General features: G+C 48.5%; 1 protein-coding gene across 1 annotated transcript in view; it reads right to left on the bottom strand.

Annotated features, from left to right (window-relative positions):
* CSMD2 (CUB and Sushi multiple domains 2) overlaps positions 1 to 24,729 on the bottom strand; it is a 689,054-nt gene that overhangs the window by 311,260 nt on the left and 353,065 nt on the right. Inside the window, exons 7-10 of the mRNA XM_070786891.1 lie at positions 16,788 to 16,865; positions 11,576 to 11,663; positions 10,758 to 10,882; positions 548 to 669 (exon numbers count right to left, since the gene is read on the bottom strand). Coding sequence (XP_070642992.1) covers positions 548 to 669; positions 10,758 to 10,882; positions 11,576 to 11,663; positions 16,788 to 16,865 — 413 coding nt within the window. The remainder of the gene's footprint in view (positions 1 to 547; positions 670 to 10,757; positions 10,883 to 11,575; positions 11,664 to 16,787; positions 16,866 to 24,729) is intronic.

The raw sequence follows: 24,729 nt of genomic DNA, 5'->3' as shown, positions 1-24,729 counted from the left end.
AATGAGAAAGATGCAAAAAAATGTACAGACCAGTACAAAATGAAACGTGGCAATACAGCAAAACCTTAAGGACCTAATTTTGAGTAAAGCTGATTAAGACTACATATCAATACAACATGATTACATTTCCATGAAGTTCAAGTACTGGGAAGCTAAACATTGCATTTGGAGGGATACATACTTATGTGCTAACTATAAAGAAAAGCAAAGGAATAATAAAGTACACAGTGGAGGTAATGGTGGCCTGAGGATTGGGGAATGGGATGAAGTTACGAGGGACACAGATCACTAAGATATCTGTGGGGCTTTTTGTTTTCCCTCGAGCTGGGAGATGGCTACACAGTAGTGTCTTATGTTGATGTTCTTTATATCATATTTTACAAGTATGCTTTTGTATCAACTTGATACTTAATAAAAAACAATTTTTAATAATTGTCTTCAGAAAATCTATGAGAACCAAGTTCTGGGTCTGAATTCCCCGGTAGAACAACTGTCTCCAATCCAGTCCTGCCCACAGGACACAACCCACGCTCCCTGCGAGCCTTACCTTGGCGGGGTTGAGTGCTGTGATGATCCACACACAGTGTGCGTTGTTGTCATACTGAATGGGGAAATTGGGGGAGGTGATGATGCCCGAGGGGCCTCGAAGGTGGGCATCACACATGCGGGCTGCAGAGAGGAGACGGAAGACAAGCATTTTAGTTTAGACGAGGACCAGTCCCCCATCCCCACCTCCCAGTCCCGGCCCAGAAGAGCTTGAAGTCTGTACATCATATCCCAGATAAAACTTCTACTTCCTATTTCCCTCCTCCATAGCTCCTAGTGGGCTCAAGAGACGTTCCCAGAGCACTGGGGGCAGGGGTAGACCCCACATTCCCTGACCTGCCGCTCTCTAGGCAATGGCCCAGCTAAGCAAGTCCCCTTGTCCGGACTCCACTGTGACCCAGCACCACATCTCTACCAAGAGGGTGTGGGCTAGTACTCCTCACCTTGACCGCAAGCTAAGTGGACCCCAGACACCTTTTGACCTCCTAAGCTTTTTGCTCCTGCTCTGCTGACCTTTCCGCATTCTCCCAGGTGCCTTCATGTCTGCTGAAGGAGAATCTCAGGGTGTCCTGGTCAAGGCCACCCCCACTAGGTATCAGAATGTCTGTGCCCAAGAACTCTGCAAGGCCCCTGGCTTAGCCTGGTGCCAGGCACCCGGAATGATTTCAGGGACAGTGAAGTGCTTTCCCAACCCTTCCCCACACTTAGCATATGCCTGAAATAGGCTTTTGACTGGAAGCATAGAGATTCAAGGTGAATTAGAAGAAGTGCTCTCCTCAAGTAGATATAAAGTGTTATCAATCACAGCTTAATTTAATTAAGCTCTTTAAAATAGCTTCTAAACTAATTAGATTAAGTCGTGATTGATACCAGTTAAGGTACTACATTGTATCTAGGTGTTTGCCTTCCTTAAAAACGCGTTCTTTAGTCCCAGCCCCTTCATTCTTCAATGTTAGCACTCAGCTATTTTAATAAAAAGTTCTATGAGCCTGTTCTGTTGCTGCCCACATGGCAATTTATCCTAATTGTAGGTAAACTGCCTGGCAGTAAAGAAATAGTGAGCAAACTCAACAAGCCTAAGTATATAAAATGAAAGTGATGTCAAACCTGGTTTCCTCTGATGGGACAGCATATCCTAGAACTGCTCTCTGTGTGCGGACAGGGCCCTGATAAACCTTCCCCAGGAAACCCTTCCTAGGAGGGCCTGGAAAGGAAGCTCCCCAGTTCCAGGACGTAATTCATCTCTTCTCATTTCACACACTCATTCCTGCGCTCATTCATTCCCACATATATTGAATGCCTATTACAGGCCAGGCTGAGTGCGGGAAGAGAGAAATGTCTAAGGCACACTCCCTCTTCTCTAAAGAGCCGCCAGCAAGTGGAGAGAACAGATGTGAAAATGGTTACAACTGAGCAGAGTGAGTGTTGTTAGGGGATTACTAGCAACAGACCCTCGGAGAAGGCAATGTCACCCCACTCCAGTACTCTTGCCTGGAAAATCCCATGGACGGAGGGGCCTGGTGGGCTGCCGTCTATGGGGTCGCACAAAGTCAGACACGGCTGAAGCGACTTAGCAGCAGCAAGCAGCAGCAGCAAGAGACCCTGGGTCAGAACTGCCCTTTCTGTTCTACGAGCTCATGTACTCCAGTGAGGAAGTTCCTTCCGGTTCCTCATCCTAGTCCTGAACCTGAAGGATATTCTTCTTCATCCTGAGCTCAGATATCGTTTGAACCAAGTTCTAGGGGAATCCTCTCCCCTACTCCTCTCCTGAGCATCTGATTGCTGTGTAATTCTGTCCTGAGAAACACTGACATTCACCGACTAGCCTTGATGCAACTGCACCAAAGGCAGATCGGCATGGTGAGGAGATAGGAGGCTATGCATTTGGGGCTTGGCATTTCGGGTTTTGTTGGTTAAGTCTGAAGTGAAAATTTAAGTGTTAGTCGCTCTGTTGTGTCTGACTCTTTGCGACCCCGTGGACTGTAGCCTACCAGGTTCCTATGTCCATGGAATTCTCCAGGCAAGAACACTGGAGTAGGGAGCAATTCCCTTCTCCAGGGGACCTTCCTGATCCAGGGATCAAACCCAGGTCTCCAGCATTACAGGCAGATTCTTTACCATCTGAGTCACCAGAGAAGCCCTGGTAAGTTAGAAAACCTCTCTGATTCTATTTCTTCATCTGTAAAATGGGACTAGTGATATTGCCCCACTGAAGCATGATGAGGGTGAAATTCTATGAGATCTTGGATATGAAGGCTCACCCAGGACCTGGGACCTTGTCAATATTTAACAAAGGGAAGCTGGGATGGTGGACTCAGATGCCATGTTCGTTTCATCTCACTATCTCCAAGATTTCCCAAGGCCAAGGATCTTTTATTCTACCTTTTGTGAAGTTTCTTTATAGCATTTTTTCCCCCACAACCACATTTGAGACTGACATCATTACTAAACAAATTAGAACAAGATAATCAAAATCAAAACTCTAATGCTAGCCCACCATTGCAAAGCGGGCCTGAGGTGTCAGAATGCTAGCCCTGCAGGAGATCCTTACAAGCCTCTACTGGTACCACATTACACCTCTTCCAGAGATTCAGGTTTCGCTGCCAAAAGCCCTCAGCTTCAGACTTAATTTATCTTGCACTTGTTTCCAAAAATTAGGTGGTATTTGCAGTTTGTTGAAACGTGGTGAAGGTAATTAGGGAGAAGAGGTCAAAAAGCCATTTACCACTTTAAGGGCTTAGAGGGGTTTAACTAAAATATTATGCTCGGCAGCTAGTTAGCATGGAGCTCCTAAAAATAGATTTGGGATGAAGAATCAGTTTCTTTTCTCCTCTGTTGTCTGGGTAAGGTTGGGAGGTCTGCGGACAGACAGACTTCCCTCTGAGCAGCCAGCCCCTGGGATCCCACCAACAGATGGATAGTTCATTGTTGCAGCCTACACGGGCTGGCGAAATTGTAGATGCTCAGACAGTGACTGAATAAATGAATAGACACCAGCTTATGCTTCTGTATTTGCCTTTTCCCATCAAATAAATGCCCTGCTGGATAACTTTCAGGAGGTTTTTCAGGACCTTCCAAGCCCAAGCTCTGTGGCCAGTTCCATTGTTTCTCTGAACATCATATACCATATAGCAGGGGCAGTGTTCCAGGGGACTTTAGGAAGAATACTTTAGACCCACAGCCATTGCTGGCATCAAAACAGCTTGGTACCAAAAAGAAAACTGCTCTAGATGCAAGTGCCTCTGGTCTTTTATCTTCTCCCCAAACCTTATTCCCACCCTGCTCCATGCTGGCTTCACTCACTTCTCCTACTATTGACCTTCCTCCTCATCCTTTCCACAGAATTCTCTCTAGAACCACCTCCTGACCACCAATCCCAGGGCAAACAAACTCTGAGTTGTAGCTGTAATGTCTTTAAGGACCACCTGCTTTAACTCCTGCCTGGATTGCAGCCCGTCTTCCCCTCGCAGGTGCACCACTTCCTCTGCAGCACTCGGCAATGGAGAGTTTTCTCCTCCCTCTGGTGTTCCTTTCCACAAACAACCGCTAATCCCCTGGAGGACGTTTTCTTTGACCTTCATCTGTATCTCACTCCACTGACACCAACTTTCCACCATCAGCTCCCTGTCTTTTCTTCCCAACGTGGATCTCATGACCCACTGTTAGGATCATTTTCTTGCAAATCCACCTAAGTCCTTTAAATGGTTGCCCGGAAGACATCAATTGTGGATGAAACTCTCCACCTACATCCTCCAGCCCTTCCCCAACGCGGTCAAGCTTTGCTGGAGAAAAGTCACCTGAGTAGGAAGTTGTCACTATAAATTCATGATCGCTCACCTCAGAGAGTTGTGGATATTGTCCAGCAACTCTGCCCTTTAGCTCACTCTCCTACTCTGTTCAAAGCCCTTCCATGCCTCTTGCATGTCCCTTTGACCTCTCGCCCTTCCCCTCACCTCCCTTACACTCAAGTGATGACCTTGCTTCAGTTTTTGTGGGTGAAACAGAGAACATGTGGTAGGTGCGCCCTGTCTCTCATCCCTCAAGGCTGCAATCCCATCTGCTTGTGTTCTCTTCTTCCTTTTGGTTCCAATGGAAGAAAGGTTCCTTCACTTTTCAGAGGTCAGCTCCTCCTCCTGAGATCAGGTGCTCCTGCAGAAGATCAACCACGTTCCTACCATATCCGGAGCCTGCTGTTCTGGGACCCAGGAGAATCCATCTGTGAGATCTTAAACTCCATCACCTGGTTCCTTCTCCTGCTGCTTACTCATCCAGCAGAGTAACCTTGGTCTCAATGCACCCCCTGGTGTCCTAAATCCTTTGTCTCTCCAGACTCCTGGCTCCCTCATTTCTCCCCATCTCTCCAGCCCCTCCTGACCCTTCTCTCACTACTGAGTCTGGACAGCAAGACCCTCTCCAGCACCTCCCATCACACTCTCCTGTCTGCCTTTGATGAATTCTATTGTCCATCTTTATTCCTAATCCTGGGTGCCATGGGGCTGCAGGAGAACCACCACAGATAGATCCATGATTTGCCACTGTCATGGAAGCTTTGGTTCAAGTCGGTCTTCTCCCTTGGCTTTGTCCTGCTTCCTTGACAGTTGCTTACGGGGCAACTTCAAGCACCCACCACTTAGTTGAGCCACTTAACCCCAGGGGCTGCCTTTCTAAAGTGTCTGACCCTACTGACTCTTCTCTCTCTGTGAAACTTACATTCATTGGCTCGCATGATGCCTCTGGCTCTTCTCCAGTACTCTGACTGATTCATCTTATCCAATAACTCCCTAAAAGTAGTTGTTTAAATCTGTGCAAAGAATATACAATATTTTGCATAGTTTTTCTGCAAATTTTCTGTGAGTTCACAATGAGATCAAAATGTGTGTTAGTTGCTCAGTTGTGTCCGACTCTTTGTGACCCCACAGACTGTAGCCCGCCAGGCTTCTATGTCCATGGGATTCTACAGGCAAGAATATTAGAGAGGATTGCCATTTCCTTATCCAGAAGATCTTCCTGATCCAGGGATTGAATCCTGGTCTCCTGCATGGCAGGCAGCTCCATTTGAGCTACAGGAAAGTCTCTGAGATGAAAATAAAGGTTACCAAAAAGAGTGTGTAGGGCCATTGTTCTATGCGATTCCATCTAGTGTGTTGACTCTGAATTGGTGTCAAGGTACATTTTTCAAGTAGAAGTATGGGCCTTTGGTCAGCAGTGGAATTCCAGTTCAGAAGATTAGCTTTGTGTCCTTGGGCAAGCTGGCAGACCATTCCAAGCTTGAACTAAACATAAAATATGTATATCGTCTCTTTCCTTGTAAAGAAATTATGAAAAATGCTTATTGTACTGCTTCATACAAGTATAAATAGCTTAATAAATGGAATTTTTAAACATTAGCATATATGTATGGGTCAGGGACTCAGGGAATAATGGGACATGTATTCTAGTGCAGTCAGTATATCACCCAGCAGAGAATAATGACAGAGGAGGGGTGACATGTGGGAGGGGAGAGGGAAGGGGGGAAGAGAGAGGAGGGGAGGGGGATGAAGAAAGAATTCTGAACAACATTGACGTTTCAAGGGGAAGCCCAGGAAGCTGATCCAAGAAGAAAGATGATCACCTGTGATTTTCATACACTTAATTCTACGTGTACACACTGCTCTATTTAAAATGGATAACCAACAAGGACCTACTGTATAGCACAGGGAACTCTGCTCAATCTTACATGGCAGCCTGGATGGGAGGGGAGTTTGGGGGGAAATGGATACATGTATATATGTGGCTGAGTCCCTTCACTGTCCACCTAAAACAATCACAACATTGCTAATTGGCTATACTCCAACATAAAGTAAAAAGTTAAAGAAATCAATAAAATACTGGGTCCCATATGTAAAATAAGTTTGACAAGCCCTATATTATAATACCTGTCTCTGGGCCTGAACTGAATTAGTATAACGGTATAACATCATTTCATGTTGTCCTCAATCTCCTTTGGATGATCAAAATTTTCTAGTAGTCAACTGAGAAGCTTATTGCTTCTGGTCAGAGGGCAAGAAAAAAACAAGGCCTGTGAATTCTTAATTTCAAATTCCAAAATGAGGGCACAGTTCCACATTGTTCATTCATTTCAATCACTGATTCATTCAGGTTGTCCGCAAACATTTGCTGAGAACCTATCATTTGCCGAGCCCCATGTTTTAGTAGAATTAATTGTGTGGAAAATGAATGTTTAAAATCAAATCATATTTTAAATGCATTAGACGAAAAATAATATCACTATGTGTGGTGGTGAATCCTTTTCAGACTGTGGTCTTTTGGTAACCTGCTTATTAGTGGAGCTATCATGGAATTCTGAGTCTTGTCCCTTTCTATTTTTAAAGTGGGCTTCACTTAAACTCTCCATTAAAAAAAAATCACTGTAGAGTAGTGAAAGTCAAAGTTGCTCAGTCATGTCCAACTCTTTGCGATCCCACAAGGGAAGTCCAAGAATACTGGAGTGGGTAGCCTATCCCTTCTCCAGCAGATCTTCCTGACCCAGGAATTGAACTGGGGTCTCCTGCATTGCAGGCAGATTCTTTACCAACTGAGCTAAAGTAGTTGTGACTAGTTAAAAATAAGAGATTTTAAAAGAAAAACGTTCAAAACTGCCAAAAGTAAAGGACCCCTGAATTTAAGATCTATCTCAGCCTTTGGTTTTCAGGAAAGACCAGGACAGATTATCCAAGTCCAAACTTAGGAACCTCTGCTGCTTTCTTCCTCCCTCACAATGACCTTGGGAAGGAAAGAAAGAAGGAGAAAGTGACAGGAAGGTGAACGTGCTCTAGGAGCCCCTCTCCACTACAGCTGGCGCTGGTTACTTTCTGTAAAATGGCTTATTTAAATCTCGCAAGCTCTAGGCAACGGAGGTTTTGTTTCCCCAGTTCCCAAATGAGGGCCCTGTGGCTTCAAGACATGTAGAAACCTGCCCAGAGTCAGCAAGCTAACAGGTGGCAGAGTAGGGCTCTAAGTCAAAGCCCAATGCTGTGGGCTTCCTTCGTGGCTCAGACGGTAAAGAACGCACCTGCAATGCGGGAGAGCTGGATTCGATCCCTGGGTTGGGAAAATCCCCTGGAGAAGGGAACGGCGACCCACTCCAGTATTCTGGCCTGGAGAATTCCATGGACTGAATAGTCCATGGGGTCGCAAAGAGTTGGACACAACCAAGTGACTTTCGATTCATGGGGTCGCAGAGTCAGACACGACTGAGCGACTTTCGCCTTCACTTTCACTTTCAAAGTCCGGTTGCCTCCCAAGGTGTGTGACTGGACAGGACGGTAAGAGATCTGGGACCCATAAGAGAGCTGGGGCCGCGAGAGGCTGCGGGTGCACTCCAAGGCATGGGGAAGCTATACCCCAAAACAAAAACTAAACACGCGTGCACACAGACTCACAGACCCGCTGGGTTCACTTCTAAATTAGGTCTTGCATGTCCACTGCCACAGTAATGCTGTAAAGCAGCGCTCTATAATCACTGCCTTTTATTTATTTTTCTAATTTTATCTTTAATTGGAGGATAATTGCTTTACAACATTGGTTTGGTTTCTGCCACACATCAACATGAGTTAGCCATAGGTGTACATATGCCCCCTTCCTCTTGAACCTCCCTCCCACCTCCCACCCTTTCCCACCCTTCCAGATTGTTACAGAGCCCTGGATTGAGTTCCCCGAGTCATATAGCAAATTTCCATTGGCTATCTATTTTACATATGTTAGTGTATATGCTTCCATTAGTCACTGCCTTTTAGCCAAAGAAAAGAGATTCAGAGAGGTGAAGAGATGGGCCCAAGGACACCCAGTTAAACAATGGTGATGACTGGATTTGCACCCAATTCTGTAGGGCTTTGTTTTCCGGGATTTCCCCGCACTTCCCAGGGATAGAGGATGGGATGGGAATGGATGTGAAAAAGCTCGGCCTGATGCTTAGTCAATAATGTGGCAGGGAATGCAGAATCCAGTGGGTCAAAATCACTGGAGGGGCTTGACTGGGACACACAACACATCTGGAGAAAAAGATGAGCATGTTACTCGACTGTGAACTTTCTTCTGAAACACCAGCCCTCCCCCACCCTGGGCTTCTGGGTGTAAACACCCAGCATTGCTAAGAGAACAACCTGCCTCCAGTGAAAAGGTCCTGGGGAGAGATCAGATACCACCACCGCCTGAAGGCATTGCTGTTCTGGCTCCTCAAAAGGAATTTGGAAATGACCGACTGGCAAAGCGTCCCTTGATCCTCAGACTTGATGATTCTGTGCCTGTCTACTCAGCGGGTGTCTCGGTTCCCTGGAAATGGAGTGTTGTGCTATTCAAATTTATTCAAGCATCCATTCAACACATGCTGCTGAGCACCTACTGTGTGCCCAGTCCTATCCCAGGCAGTGAACAAAACAGATGTCCTTGCCCTACAGAGGCATTGCTCGAGCACAAGGATATCTATTTTCTTGTCCAGTACTTCCCAATTCATAAAGTGTTTCCATACCCACAGCTCCATTTGATCTTCACCTTAGTACAAGATGGGTCAGGTAGGAGCCATGAGCTACATTTACAAGTGAAAAAAAATAAGCCCAGGGAAAATAGGGGCTTTGCTGAACTGCCTGTGGCCAGCTGGTGGCAAAGCTGAGAGCAATAACCAAGAACTCTTCTTTGGTTTGAGTTTTTAGAAAAAAAATTAGCTAGGTGGAATTTTTGAAATAACTAAAACCAGTCAGGGTGCAAGGCACACTATTAACTGCGGATCACAGCAACCCCAAAGCTGAGTGACCACGAATACATCTAAGGCTTATTTGAGAGATTTTCATGATGACCTGCTTCCAGAGCTTGTTATCAACACAGCAAAAAAAAAAAAAGAGTGGGTCTCAGCTCCAACTTGCCCATTGCTCAGGGTAGCAGTGATCTAAGTTCTCATCCCAGACCCCATCTTACCCTGCATGGATTTCATTTTCATGCATGTGCCTGGAGAGAGGCAAAGGATCTCCTTCAACTGGAAGGATTAGGAATGCAGTTTGAGCAGGCAGCACACTTTCTCTTCCAAGGGGGTATACAAAGGAGCAACTGTTGTCCGTGTTCACAAACTCTAGAGTGATTCCTTACACCTGCACCCAGAACCCCTGAGTCCTGGTCATGTGTGCAAACAATGAATAAGAGAGATGCATGCAGCGTGGGAAAAGAAAAGCTGTCTAGTGGAGCCCTGGGGGAGGAGGCCAGGGGCTTCTCTACCCTAGAAGCAGCTGCTGTCCTGCCCCAAAGAAGAAATACACTCAGGCCTGCTATTTTAAGATCATGTTGGGGAGGGGGACTTAGCCAGCCCAGTTTTGGTGCTTGCAATTCCTGGGACGGCAAGACCCTTGAGAACAAGATGTTCAGGTGTGGGGCTTGAAGAATCCCACAGAGAGCAGCGTGAGGCCCTGGTGCGTGTTACTCCTGCAGAGATCGGAGGATTCTTTCAGAGGTGAAAGGTCTGCTTATTGCTGAGTATGTGAAAAGAAACAAAGGCACTGAAAGAGAGGTTCAGGATGGCTATGTGCTCTAATGGAGGGATTCCAGATGACATGATACACGCTGACTTCCCTTCGCATCTAGTGTAGCTGTAATGTCTTGGCACAGTGGGCCAGGAGCCTGCTCATGCATGACTGCCTAGACTGTTAGGTCCAGGCGAGGCAGGAACCACGCCTGTCTCCCCCATCTCTGTATCTCCTGCTCCTCTATAGGCCTATAGGGTACAACTGCTAAGTCACTTCAGTCGTGTCCGACTCTGTATAGACCCCATAGACAGCAGCCCACCAGGCTCCCCCGTCCCTGGGATTCTCCAGGCAAGAACACTGGAGTGGGTTGCCACTTCCTTCTCCAATGCATGAAAGTGAAAAGGGAAAGTGAAGTCGCTCAGTCGTGTCCGACTCGTAGCAACCCCATGGGCTGCAGCCTGCCAGGCTCTCCGTCCATGGGATTTTCCAGGCAGGAGTACTGGAGTGGGGTGCCATTGCCTTCTCCGTTAGGGTACAAAGGAGGTGCTAAATAAATGTGTTGCTCTCATTGGTCAATGGGTGCAGAACCTGGTCCTGGAGAGCAGCGAGAGGGAGTTAAGCCAGTCCAGATGACAGCCAGGACCCTGGTATCAGGAGCTGGGCTCCATCTCCCACGCCCCGCCTGGTTTGTTGGCCAGCCTCCCTTTCCAGGGACCTGCTTACCTCGGCAGACCGGCCTGTGGTCGCTCCAGGCTGCAAACATGTCGCTGACTTTCATACAGGTGATGCGCTTGGACCCTTGCAGGTCATAGCCCTCGTTGCAGGTGAACTGGACACTGGATCCTAACCTGGGAGACAAGGCATGTCCGTGAGCCCCACCCCTAGGCCTCCCAGGCCCATCCCTGAATCCTTCCTAGTTCCATAAAGAGCACCACGCCAAACTTTATTTCTCTCCTGGCCCTTAATCTCTGCTCCACCGTTTATCACTTAAAACCTTCATTAGAAGGAACACCTGCTCTTCATCTCTCTTTTTTTGGACCATTTGCTTTTAGGATTGAGTTAAAAGGTGACTTTGTGAGCAAAACAGCAGTCCTCTGAGATAAACATCAATTAGGACAGCTAGGCGTGGGTGGATGACACCCAGAAATTTTCACGAAACTGGACGATTATGAGAAGATGCGTTGTTAGTTAGAAACTTTACAAAAGGTACCATCTCAGCGCCCTAGGGTCTCTGAGATGATTGGCGGTGTGAGCTGCCTGCTGGCACATCATTACTGATGATGGTGGCCCTTCGTACCCTGGGTATAGGTCTGCCCAGTGACACTGGCAGTCTACAGCCCAACCCTCTCCCTGAAGGTGCGGCAGTATTCCCAAGACTGGACAAGAGAGAATGTTAAAGGTCAAAGCTCTTCTCCAGGAAGTGAGCCTATCCACATGGTCCTCGCTAGTCCACCTCCAGGAAGGCCAGCTCCTGTCTGACCCCCGAGCCAGGCCATCCACCCCCCCTTTCTACAATGAGAACGTTTCCAAACAGATCTTACCTGAAATCCGAGCCTAGTCTTTTGCCCCTTTCAGGTATGCCAGGGTCTGGACACATATTATGCCCTTGGGACACACCAACCTGAGTTACTACAAGGCAAAAAAACAGCACATACAGAGATGGGTAATCACAGGAAGGCACCTGCTGGGGCCGTGTCTCAGGATGGGAGGTGGATGCAGAGACAGCAGTAGGGCTGGCTCTGCTCGGGCCTGTGGGGCTGCTGGGATCTACAGGGCTCGGGTTTCCTGAGTGTGCAGATGGGGAGCTGCTTTTGACAAATTCCTTTGGGAGCCAAGTCCAGGTGAAATTCATCAAGAGCATGTGGGCTCAGAGGCACCCCAACCCAACAACCACCCCATCCCCTTGCCCCAGACCAGCGACCAGAGGTGGACAGTCCACAGCCCCCGGTGACCTCCCCCATCCTTCCAACCTGCTGATGGCGACTCTAGATGAGATGAGTCCCCCAACCTTGCCCCCAATGGAGAAATGACTCAAAGAAAGTTAAATAAAAGGTGGATGCGTGGTCAGAAACGGCAAAGAATGTAAGAGAAAGCTGCAGTCTGAAGTTCAAAGCAGAGACTTGAGCTAAAACACGGGAGAGAAACCTGTTGAGAAACCTCTTCCCACCAGACAGTTCTTAACACAAAGTGGTAACCAGAGCATTCCCGACCCAGAGCACTGAGGTCGCACCTGCGGCGGTTCTGGCAGGCACTGCGATGCCCTCACGGTTGCCAACATGTGCGTCCTCTAGGCTAAAGGAGAAGCTTGGTCAAAGGCGGCGGATGCATACAAAAATCAGTTTTCTCCTGTCTCCAGTGGAGAAGGTGGAAACTCTCAGGCCCCTGCAGTTCACTGTTCTTGAGATGCTGCGAGATGAGAACTCCCTTGCACCTCTGGAGTCCTGGCCTTGACAATGACCAGGAACTGGAGTTCCAATCAAGCCCTCACCAACCCCACGATCAACACAACCCCCTCTAGGGTGATGGGGAGTCTGGAGCAATGCTCTCTGAGTTGGTCCATTATCCTCCCACCCACTCAATATCCCATCATATGAGCAATGTGCTCCATCACTCACTCACCTGCTCACTCCTGCACATGGTACACAAGACACATTCAGTGAGCTCCTACTGTATACAAGACCCTTCTTGGATATGGTGGGAGATGTCAATGTCAGATATCAGATATGATCACTTCACTGTCTTCAAGGAGTTCCAAATCCAGTGAAGATACGAACTATGGAAAGAAACTACGGAACCACAGTGGGGAGGCAATGAAAGATGCAGCTACAAGGAAGTTCAGAGAGAGGACCTACCTCATATTCCTGAGAGAAGCATGGAAGGCTGCCTGGAGGAGGTGACATTTAACATGGATCTTCTGAGATAGTAGAATTTAGATACATGCTAACAAAGAAATGGCATTTCAGGCAAACAAATGGGCTTGGGGAGCAAGGTGGAGACATGGAAACAGAATCACAAGTTGTTCGGTGTGCCAGAAAAGGAGGGAGGGTAGTGAATGGCCTGGAAGAGTGAAAGTGAGGTTACAGAGGTCAGACTTTGAAGGAACTTGAGTCTGATCCTAAAGAAGATGGGAAGAGACCTGAGTGGAGAAGGGCATTGTAAGAACTGGGTTGCTCAGGAGGAGGGCAGTTACTGAAAAATGAATTAGGAAGTTTTGTGTTTGTTCAGGTAAAGGACAGCAAGAACCTGATAGAGGATTATGAAGTGATGGGAACATTTGTGGCAAAGAGTCACCAGGGCTCATGGCAGAGTGGGGCATGGGGAGAGGGGCCAGGGGACTTCCTGGCCTGGGAACCTGTGAGGAGGCACATGAGTGATGGAAGTGGGGCAGGGGGAGTTCCACTTCTGACTCATTTAATTTCATTTCAGGCCTGATTTTGAAGCTCATTTTTACAGTTAGAAACCTGTTCAAATCTCCAGGTAGCCCAGGGCATGGCTGGTCAAGGTAACCTTGGCGACTAGACAGACTGCTCAAGCCAGAGACCGGATACCTTCCTGGTTGTGGGTGATGAGCACAAGGCCTCCTGGGCAGCCTCCTTTTCTCCAACATTCCACACTGCCAGGTTAAAGCCAGTCACTCCCACTGGACGCTTGACCCCTGCTCCCATCCCCTTCCCCACCAAACCTCTACTTCCAAAGCTTTTACATCCTCAGCTGAGCTGCATCACCATCCCCTCAGACCAGGACCCTTCAGGCTGGGCTAATACCATGGAAGTGTCATCTCCAAAAGCTGAGCAAGCCCCTGCCTCCTGGAGTCTCCTGTTTTGCAATTAGGGGAAAGCCAAGAGAAAGGATCTTGGATCCCCAGGGGGCAGGAGAGACAGGGGAGCCCTGAGCGGTACTTGCTGGTTCATCTGCTGGCAAGCTGGCCTCACCACCTATCCATCCCTCCTGAGGGCTTCTGAGCTAAGTGCCCACATTCTTTAGGCCCTGTCTCCTCCACCCTGCACACCAGTCACTCTCCTCCCAAAGTCCCTGCTGCCTAGGAATCACACTCTACCTTCCAGCACATTCCAAATGCACTACAGGTTCTTGCCTCCTTCTCACGCCCTCTCGTTCAGTACTGACACCACTCAGCGAGCAGAGCTGAGGCTGACAGATGAGGATGTGGCTGGACGGTAGAGCCGAGGTCACGGTGAAGCCCACCCATAACACCACAACCCCTGACATGTGAAGCAAACCCCCCTGCAACCCCTTTAATCAGCCAGCCCGAAATAAGGCTCAGGTGCCGTGCGGGAAGTTGTGAGCCCAGCTGCGATCAGGGCCCTCCTTTCCCACTGCACCCTCGCCCCCAACCAGTGCTCGCTCTCTTTCTGGGAGGACTGAGCAGGTGACAGCGTCCCTACATGAGCCTTCAAGGCTCCCCAGAAACAAGCAAACCCAAATCCCAGCCACCAGTTTACTGTCCAAATTACAGAGGCAAAAAGCTTTCTCCCCCTTTCCTGAGTTTCAGCCTCTCCTGCCTACTGAAAACCAGCTCCTAGTTCTTGTAGCATGATTTTGTTCTGGGCTACAGAGAGAAAAGATGGGAAGGTGGTCTGTGCCCCGGTCTCTATGATGAGGAAGAAGCCACAACACACTCAGAAAGACAATGCCTCCCACCAAAAGGGAAGGAAGGTGCAGACGCGTGGTGGTGAGAACCAGCGGCTGGGGTTCAGGGTGCCCACAGACTCTCCGATGAAGGCAGTAAGTAGGAGCTAGGAGATGTAGGTGTGGCCCATGCCTCCCCTGAAGTTCAGAACATCTGTCCACAGGGAATCTGGGCAGAACACAAAGGGCCAGAGCCCTGCACACACTCAGGGACCTGCATCCGTGGCAACTCAAGCCACACACCCATCCCTCTCTGAGAGAATCTCAGAAAGGAAAGCAGTACCTTGTTGAGAATAGTATTTTTTTTTAAAGAGCTTTTGCATTATTTTATTAAAATAGTATTTCTTCATCTTTTGGAGGGAGTTTTGGGCACCTCTGAGAACTAATGAAAACCACAGACCCTTCCCTGCCATCCCCAAATGTACCCACAACATCATATGTGATTTCCTTGCGAGTTCATAGACCTCCTGAAGTCCTGGGTCAGGAAGGCCCATCTCAGATCTAACAGCATCCTTAGGCGGAAAGGAGGGTAAAGTTTTGCAGCCCCATTTTGCAGATGTGGAAACCAAGGCGCTAGTTTAGTACCTGGGGTAACACAGTTACCCAAGGATACAACTGGAATAAAAACTTGCTCCCCACATCAGAGCAATTTCCTTAAAGTTTGCCTGTGGACTCAAGGCCTGTCTTGGTTCCTCCGGTCCTCTGTGGCTGAAGAAAGAAAGAGCTTATGCAGGTCCAGCCTGTGTCTCGAGTCTTCCTTGCCAACTCTTGACCTGACCCTCTGTTCCACCCCTCAGGCCCCTAGTCAAGCACAGAAGCAGGGCCTCCTGTCTGCCCTCTGCCACCCAGTCCCCTTGTGGCAGGGTGACCAAACACACTCATATCCAGGGGTGAGGAGTGGTGCCCATCTCCAATTGGAGGACTTGAAAGACTAGAGAAAAGTCAGTCAGGCTCGGTTTCGTCAGGACATTGGGACCAAACTATCTCTCCCCCTGCTCTCTGCCACCAAAGCACGGAGCTCTGGAACCACCCATGGCCGCCCTTCACCTCTCTCCAGCAAGTACTTCTAGCATCACGGGAAAAATGAGCATGTGGAGGTGAAAGAGAAATGGAGGGGTTCAGCAGGGAGCAGAAGTAGAGAGAAAGAGAGGGGAATGCAGATTGGGTGAAGGGAGAGGAAGGTGGAAGGAAGGAGGACAGTGGAGGTGGAAAGTGAGGGAGAGAGAAAAAGGCATGAGACAAATAGGCAAAGAGAGGGAGGAGGTAGACCAGAAGGCCAGGTTCTGAGGGCCCAAGGGAGGCTCCTTATCTCTACTTCCAGAATGAAAAAGAAGTGTTTCTTGGAAAAATCTGCTCTGCTTTCAAGTCCAGCCTCCTGGAGTGGCCCAGAATCTTCCAGAAAACCTTCCTATGCTCTAGATCAAAAGCCCCCTTAGCACAGGCTCTGATAGGGTTCTTCTGGGGCGACGACATTCCAGACCATTCCCTGGCATTGGACTTCACCCTTTGATCTTTCAAACACCAACAGCAGGAACACGTGCTCAAGGACAGAATCCACCCGGTGTCTAAGCAGAGAGCCCCCAGCACCGCCCCGTCAGCTCAAGACGCCGGACCCCCACCGTCTAGTCCATGCTTTGCCTAGCCAGGTCCACAGACCATGGTGGAAGGTTCTAGGAATTCCCCTCTCTCTCCTTCCCAATCTTGCCTTGGGAGCTGGAATCAGGGCCCTGAAGCCTCCAGTATCCCAGCTGGCATTCACTGACTCCTAGACAAGGAGCCAGAAAAAGGATTGTTTTAGCAGGTGGAAGTGATTCAAAAGGAAAAATAAAGAAAGAAATGTAGCAGTAATGACTCCCTGGACTGTAGTTAGAATGGGAAGTGAGGGAGAAAGAAGAGACGGGAGGGGATGGGAGGAGGAACTTGAGAAGACAAAGGGCAGGCCCCAGGGCTGCTCACTGGCCATGAGGTCAGTGTGCGCATGCGCAGACCAGGGCTGCGAGCAGAGGGGCTGAAGGAACACCGGTTGCAGCATCATCTGGCTTCCCCGCGGTCGCAGTGCCGGCGGGTTTGACCTCAAGCAAGAGGCTCAGCAAGGCGGACACTTACACACAGATGTCTTCTGGCTGTTGTCTTTGCTGGGCATCAGCTTCACACCTCGAGACTTCAACTCAATTTGCTTCTTGACTAGAAAAGAGGTGAACGAAAGAAAAATCAGGTTAAGTTTTCATCTGGGACTTGGGATAGGTCCTTCTAGAATGGTCCCTCTCTTAGCTTGGGACATTCCATGGTGGGTCACAGTCAGAAGCCTCTCTGTGCAGAGATATGCCAAGGGTAGGGTTTAAGTGCAGCAGGGTCTCAAACATGGAGGAAGAGGTGCTATAGAGGCTGGCACTCTATAGCACCCTGGAGGCAGCCAGGGTGATCTACCAGCAAGTTGGTAGTGAGCATCGACATGGGAGGCCCTGCAGCCTGCCCTCTGTAGCTCTGTTCACCTGATCCAGTCTGACCAATTTCTGAACCAGCCCTGGCCAGGTGTTACATTGGATTAGGTCCCCAAGTTGTCACTCTCGTATCCACACCCGTTGCAATGTGACTTTAGTCCTTCCTGCTAAAGAGGTGGAGTGTATTTCATCACCCCGTGACTTTGGGTTTGGTCATTATGGAGGCCTTAACATGTCCAAAGGCTTGTAGGGTGCCTGACAGATTAGGCGTGCTGACTTGAATCTCAGCCATCACTGGGAGGAGACGTGGCTGGCCCCAGGAGGATGAGAACATGAGAAGCAGAGCCAATCTGCCTGGCCAAGCTCAGCCCATACCGGCCAACCTTGTGGACAGGAGAAGCTGAGCCTGGGAGGTCCCTGGGGATGGTTTCTGGCACAGGTGGTGGCCTGATGGATTGAATTGGTTTTGATAGAATACTGAGTCCAGTCCATAGCTCATCAGGACTTGACCAAATAGCACACAAATAGCCCCAGAACCAGAACTCCACAATTTCAAAGGTCATTTCTCTGAATCCATTAATCTCCTTTGGGTCTCAGTATCCCTGTGGACCCAAGGCATTCTACTGGTTACCCAGGGCTTTATCCTGTCTCTGATTATATGGCTTGGTTTTCTGCTGAATCCCAGACAACCCCCGCCAGACGGCTCAGCTCTGCTGACTGGTACCAGCAGTGGTAACAACTGCAACTGTCACTTGCTACGTACCAGGCCCTGGACTGAGGACCTTAGAACTTAAATCAGCATCACTGACCTCTCTTTCTCTTGTGCCCATACATGATCTATCAGCAAACTTCCAAATATATCCCCAATGCAGTCTGCACATCTATCTCCCTGGTTCAGATCTCTGAGACTTTTCCTCTTGTTGCCATGGTCCTCCATCATCCACGCTTGCCCCCGTCTAATCTATTCTCAACACGAGATCCAGAGGGATCTTGTTAAAACAGAAGTCAGACCAAATTACATCTCTGCTCAAAACTCTTCAGGGACAACCCAACTCTTCTACAGTAAAAGCCAAAGTCTTTTAAAGGGCCTGCCTGGACTAATCGGCCCTCTCTGAGACCTCTCTGACCCCATCTTCCACCTCCATCACTCTTCTCCAGCTGCAAGCGCCCCTCTGATGTTCCAATAATACAACAGCTGCTCGCTCCAGCCTGCCAGTTCCCTGGAAGGCTCTTCCCCAGATATCTTCATAACTTGCTCCCTTTTCTCCTTGAAGCCTCTGAAGCAAACACTACTTTCTCCTGGAAGCCTTCTTTGACCACTCACTTAAAACTATACCTCCAAACCCATCTTTCCCTATCCCCTTCCCTAAAGACAGGGACTTTATCCCTAACTTTCGATCATATGCATAATTTTCTTAGTGGTTTTTGTCATTCTGTGTTGCAATGTAAGCTCCACGAAGGCAGAGATTTCTATCTGTTTTGTTCATTGCTGTGTCCTCAATGCCTAGAACAGCACCTTGTCCATACTGGGCGCTCAATAATCGTTTCATTTGGTCCTTATGTGTTTAACAACCCTGACTGGTACTTATTATACATACTGGATCAATAATAAAATTGGGGTGCACAGTGGCTTAAGTGACTTACTGTGGGTCACATGGCCAGGAGGCAGCTTTGGTCTTGGTGGGACCTTAGCATCTTCTTATGTGACATGTTCCCAAAGTTATCCCAAGGGCATGGTCAACCTTATTCAGCATCTGCCCCCTCCCCAGCTCAGCCCTTGGAGACTCAGGGATTCACTCTGCACCTGAGAAAACATGGCAATACCGGAACTAAAGCCCACAGTGATCAGGTGTGCAAAGGGGGCCATCTCCCCGCAGCCCCCACCCCCCTGCTCATCCCTGCTCTGCGTATTTTAAAAAGCTCCCCAAAGGTTGGTATCCCAGCTAGCTGCTGTCTAAGCTGACTGCCTGATAAAATTCAGTTACTACCACGGAGTCACCACTTCTCAACATGCATTCAAATTCTTTTTATAAATGTGCATTACTCTCCATGTGTATCCAGCAGGAAAATTTCCAATGAACACTAACGTAGGTCCATTATCAAACAGAGCGTATTAGCAGGGAAACATGCATTATTCAAGCCTAGCTAATAACGGTGCAGCAGGGGAAAAATGTCCTCTGATTCAACATCCCTAAGAAAATAGGAGGGGCTCCCCAGGTGGTGCTAGTGGTAAAGAACCCGCCTGCCAACGCAGGAGATGTAGGAGGCACAGGTTTGATTCCTGGGTGGGGAATCCCCTGGAGGAGGGCATGGCAACCCACTCCAGTATTCTTGCCTGGAGAATCCCATGGACAGAGGAGCCTGGTGGGCTACAGTCCATGGGGGTCACAAAGAGTCGGACACGACTGAGTGACTTAGCATGCATGCACACAGGAGAATAGAAGTGGTCCCAGCCCCGAGCAGAGGTGGGGAGAGGGGTCTTTACAACAAAGGGCAGCCCGTCTCAGGGCAGGTCTGCAGAGATGGCTCAGGGCGTTTGGTGAAGGAGGAGGAGGCAAGTCAGTCCTCCCACACCCTTAGTTTCAGGGCCTAGTGTCCCCTGGAGGAGGGGGAGCAGAAGGGAGCCAGAGCCCCGAGGATGCCTTTCCCAGGGCAAACACTGCTTGCCTTGTAGTTTTTCTTGTAGCTGCTGAAGGGGGAGCTTGAGATGCAGGTGGACATGAGGGGTGTCAAAGGGGGAGCCTTCTTCCTCTCTTCTCCAGGTTGCATTGAGAAAGAGGCTCCTGCCCCTTCCCCACCTCCAGGCCCCAGAGGGCAACCTATGTCCATCCTCCCCACTGGTCCTCTCCAAGAAAGACTGTCTAACTTGATACATCAGTGACGCCATCACACCTTGTATCAGGAACTAACTCCACTCTTCCTCTCGTGTGTCTTGCTACTTGCCACAGGATGGAGTTTGTTAAAGTGGTGGCAAGAACCTGTGAAGAGGAATCTGAAAAGCTGGAGGGAGCTCCTCATACAAACTTTGGGACCCTCTGCCCGTCTGAGCCAGGTCTGAGAGGCTGTGTCACTCACACAGTCGGTGGGCCTCCCACCTAAGCTTGGGAAATGCAGGGGCCACAGCTCTGTAGGCAGAGGTTCCTCACACCAACAATACAACCTCTCAGAAAAAGTATGTCCAGGCCCAGCTGGCCCTGGCCCAGACTCTGTGGAGGTGGCGCCTACAGGTGGCCCAAGCCATCGCCAGAACTGATGAATGGGTCAGGAAAGTGACCTGGCTGGGGGATACCCCTCGACAAGATCCACGTCACCAGGGATCTTAGCCTCCAGAAACCACCTCCATATGGTGGGGTCACAGTTTTGGGACAAGCCAAGGGAAGCAGGTACACCCTGAATTATGGACAGCTAATCTATCTCAGCCTGACCAAGTGTGTGGTGGCTGACTGAATGAACTAGCTGGACAGACGAGGGCAGACCTAGTGTGAAGGATCAGAGAACAAGGTGCCCTTCTCTCTAGGTCTCCACTGCTGACGGACCAAATCAAAACCCAAAGGCCAAACAGCAAGGACCTGGAGAATTTCTGGGGTGCATTTGGTCTTGTTTGAACAGTCATTCATTATAGCGCCCACTAGTGTATCACCTATGACATTACATTGAAGCACTGGTCTCCAGAGGATTCTGTCATCATTGGTGAAACAGAGAGAAAGTGAGCCTGGGGCCGGCTCCTTGGTCCCAGCAACACTTGAATGCACAGCCCCAGTGCACATGTACATGCCACACATCCATGTATATCCGTCTACAACCAGCGTACCCATGAGAACATCTCTGTGCCCCTGTGTATGCATGGCTGCAAACATTCACATACAAATATAATTCACACTTATACCTGTGTTTGTACTGTAAGTGAACAGAGTCCGGACTCCCAGGAGTAAAGTGCTGGCTTTAACTGGTTGATGGAAATCTTAGTAGGTACATCCATCTCCTCTGAATGATAATGACTGCAGGAGACTGCCAGGCTGCTCCATTCATCCTTTATATTCTGCTTAATTACTAGACATTTTTCCCGCTGTTGTAAAGGTTAGCGGGACACATGGTACATATTTAGCTCGAAGAATCTGGCAATACAAATGCCTCTCTAGTCTGCAGCATCAGTTATTGGGCTGAACTAGAGGAAGACAAGGACCTGCTGGGGAAGGAGACAGGGGAGGGCGGCCTAATCTGCCACCATGGCTCTAGGAACCAAGAAGTACATGGAATATGTGGCTCCTCATTCCAGTGCACTCAGACTTCCCTGCACAACAGTGAGCCCCTGCACTCACCTGACCACTCGCCTTTCCCCAGCACCTGGCTGTCCTGCTGGCTGGCCCATCCCTTCATCCACACTAAATCCAGCCCATTCAACCTCAGAAAATCTCTCCAATGTGTAGCCTTCTATCTTCTAAGCCACTCCTGCCCTAAATACATCCTTTTCTGCTTGGTTTTTGTTCACTGAGTCACTGTCTCTAGCCCATCTTAAAAAAGGTTACTTAAAGATGGAAATCTGAGACTCCCCTGGTGGTCCAGTGGCTAAGACTTTGCACTCTCAACGCAGGGGACCTGGGTTCGATTCCTAGTCGGGGAACTAGATCCCACATGCAACAACTAAGAGTTCCCACACTTCAGCTAAAGCTCCTGTGTGCTGCAACTAAGAGCCAGCAGAGCCAAATAAATAAAAAAAACAAATATTAAAAAAAAAATGTGGCCTGCCGACAGGCCATAATTTAAAAAAAAAAAGTGGAAATCTGATCACCACTTTGGAAACTTGGGTGTGCATGCTGTGTTCGACCTCTCCCTTCTCATGGAGGGCCTGCCTCGCTGCCTGGCCACCAGCGCCCTGCAAAAATGCTTTCAGTACTCACTGTCCTTTGCTAGACAAAGCCAGGGTCTGGCACACTGGCTCTTCATCTCACGGAGATTCATGCCAAAGATACAAAATTCGGTGAAGATGCCTAAGGCCTAATCCTTCAAGGTGTAGACCTCCTAGCAGATGGGGAAATCCTTACTATGAAGAAGAGCAGGGGCAAGAAGAATGATTACAGAACAGGGCTGGGGACGCCTCAAAGTAACAAAAGATAAGGTATCTGTTGCCAGGTCAACTGACTTAAAGGATAAATATGAAACACATCACATCGCATCAGATGTGATCGGGATGCTGCCAACACACAAATGAAGAAGCTGGGGTGGCACCACCAGTGAGAGTGCATTGGCACGCTTGACTGCTGTGGAAGGTTTTGGGATTAGCAAAGGTACCAATCCGGTGGAAATCAGGAAAAGTGTGATGCTGCGTGTGGACACTGTAACTGTTGAGCTAAAGAAGCAGCCCAAACCCGTGATAAACCCTACAGAGACTGCTCCATTTGCCACAATTTCTACAAATGGAGAGAGAGACCAGCAGCAGGATTTCTGATGTAACCACAGAGGTTCAAAGGGTATGCTTACAATAGAGGACAGGAAAACACTGAATGCTGAATTAGGAATTGAAGGCACAAGAATTAAGATTACCTATCTCCTGACTTGACTAATACATCAAAAGCTAAGAAACGGGGCTTCCAGGATACTGGTGGTTTCCAATGTCCAGTCCATCATGTTCACTTTGGAAACTGCCAATGCCCAGTGAGTCTTTGGTTGTAATTACTGAAAATGCTCTTGGTACACTCATTTGAAATAGGATGAAAGTTGACTTTGGGGTTATAACAGCCCAAGCTCCATGCTGGGCTGGCCATCAATGAATGCCTTGCAGAAATGCTTTCAGTACTCACTGTCTTTTGCTAGACCAAGCCAGGGTCTGGCACATTGGCTCTTCATCTCACCAAGATTAATGCCAAAGATACAAAATTTGGTGAAGATGCAAGTGAACTCTTATTTGGTACATGTGGGATCTAGTTCCCTGACTAGGGATCGAACCCAGGCCCTCAGCATTGAGTATAGAGTCTTAGCACTGGACCACCAGGGGAGTACCAGATTTCCATTTTTAAGTAATGAAGATCATGGCATCCGGTCTCATCACTTCATGGCAAATAGATGAGGAAACAATGGACACAGTGACAGACTTTATTTTCTTGAGCTCCAAAATCACTGCAGATGGTGACTGCAGCTGTGAAATTAAAAGCCACTTGCTTCTTGGAAGAAAAGCTATGACCAACCTAGACAGCATATTAAAAAGCAAGACATTACTTTGCCAACAAAGAAAGATCCATCTAGTCAAAGCTATGGTTTTTCCAGTAGCCATATATGGATGTGAGAGTTGGACCATAAAGAAAGCTGAGCACTGAAGAATTGATGCTTTTGAAATGTGGTGTTGAAGAAGACTCTTGTGAGTCCCTTGGATAGCAAGGAGATCAAACCAGTCAATCTTAAGGAATTCATCCTAAATATTCATTGGAAGGACTGATGCTGAAGCAGAAGCTCCAATACTTTGGCCACCCGATGTGAATAACTGACTCATTTGAAAAGACCCTGATGCTGGGAAAGATTGAAGGCAGGGGGAAAACAGAGGATGAGATGGTTGGATGGTATCATTGACTCAATGGGCATGAGTTTAAGCGAGCTCCAGAAGTTAGTGATGGATAGGGGGGTTGCTAAGAGTCGGACACAACTGAGCGACTTCACTTTCACTTTTCACTTGCATGTACTGGAGGAGGAAATGGCAACCCACTCCAGTGTTCTTTCCTGGAGAATCCCAGGGACCAGTAAGCCTGGTGGGCTGCCATCTATAGGGTCGCACGGAATTGGACACGACTGAAGCGACTTAGCAGCAGCAGCAGCAGGGTAGCCTGGCATGCTGCAGTCCATGGGGTCACAAAGAGTTGGACTTGACTGAGCGACTGAATTGAACTGAACCGAAGCTCCAAGGTTTGGTGTCATGGAATGAACCCAACAAAGCTGCTGCTACTGATGGTGCAGTATTTGGAAAAGTGAGCTGAACCCTCAGTCTTTAAGATGTTTTGCTTCATGACCTAGGAAACGGTGGAGAGGTTATTGTGACCAAAGGTGATGCCACATTCTTGCAAGGAAAGGGTAGCAATATTCAAAGTGAGAAACACATTTAAAGAGTCACTGAGCATTTAGAATGTTACTATTAGTGACCAGGAAAAAGAAAAACGAAGTGAACATCTGGCAAAACTTCAGATGGAGTAACTCTGCTGAAGATTGCTGGAACGAGTGACGTGGAAGAGGATGAAAATAGTCCCAGATGCTCTGATGCTGCAAGAGCTGCTGTTGACAAAGGCATCACCTGCGTGCTTTGCTTCAGTGTATTCCAGGCTTGGATTCACTGCTCCGGCTAAATGAAGAGCAAAAAACTGGTATCGAAATCATAAAAGATCCCTCACTGCTAAGAATGCAGGTGCTGAAGGATAATGGCTAGTTGAGAAATTTTTGCAGATTCCCTCCCAAGCTGGGTGATTTTTAAAATATGGTGGGAAAGGAACCATCAACCCAACTTAGATTGTAAGTAGTGCTCTGTTGGGAGCTGCCGGTTCAGTTTCTTGGTTAACACGCAAAACTCACCATGCTGCTGGAACTCCTAAAGTAGAGAAGGACTCTGGCATAGTAGAAGGGGGATGGCA

The sequence above is a fragment of the Bos indicus genome, chromosome 3 (genome assembly GCF_029378745.1).
Source record: "Bos indicus isolate NIAB-ARS_2022 breed Sahiwal x Tharparkar chromosome 3, NIAB-ARS_B.indTharparkar_mat_pri_1.0, whole genome shotgun sequence".
Classification (NCBI taxonomy): domain Eukaryota; kingdom Metazoa; phylum Chordata; class Mammalia; order Artiodactyla; family Bovidae; genus Bos; species Bos indicus.
Note: the sequence above shows the minus strand (reverse complement) of the source record. Positions and strands in the feature narration are given on the sequence as shown.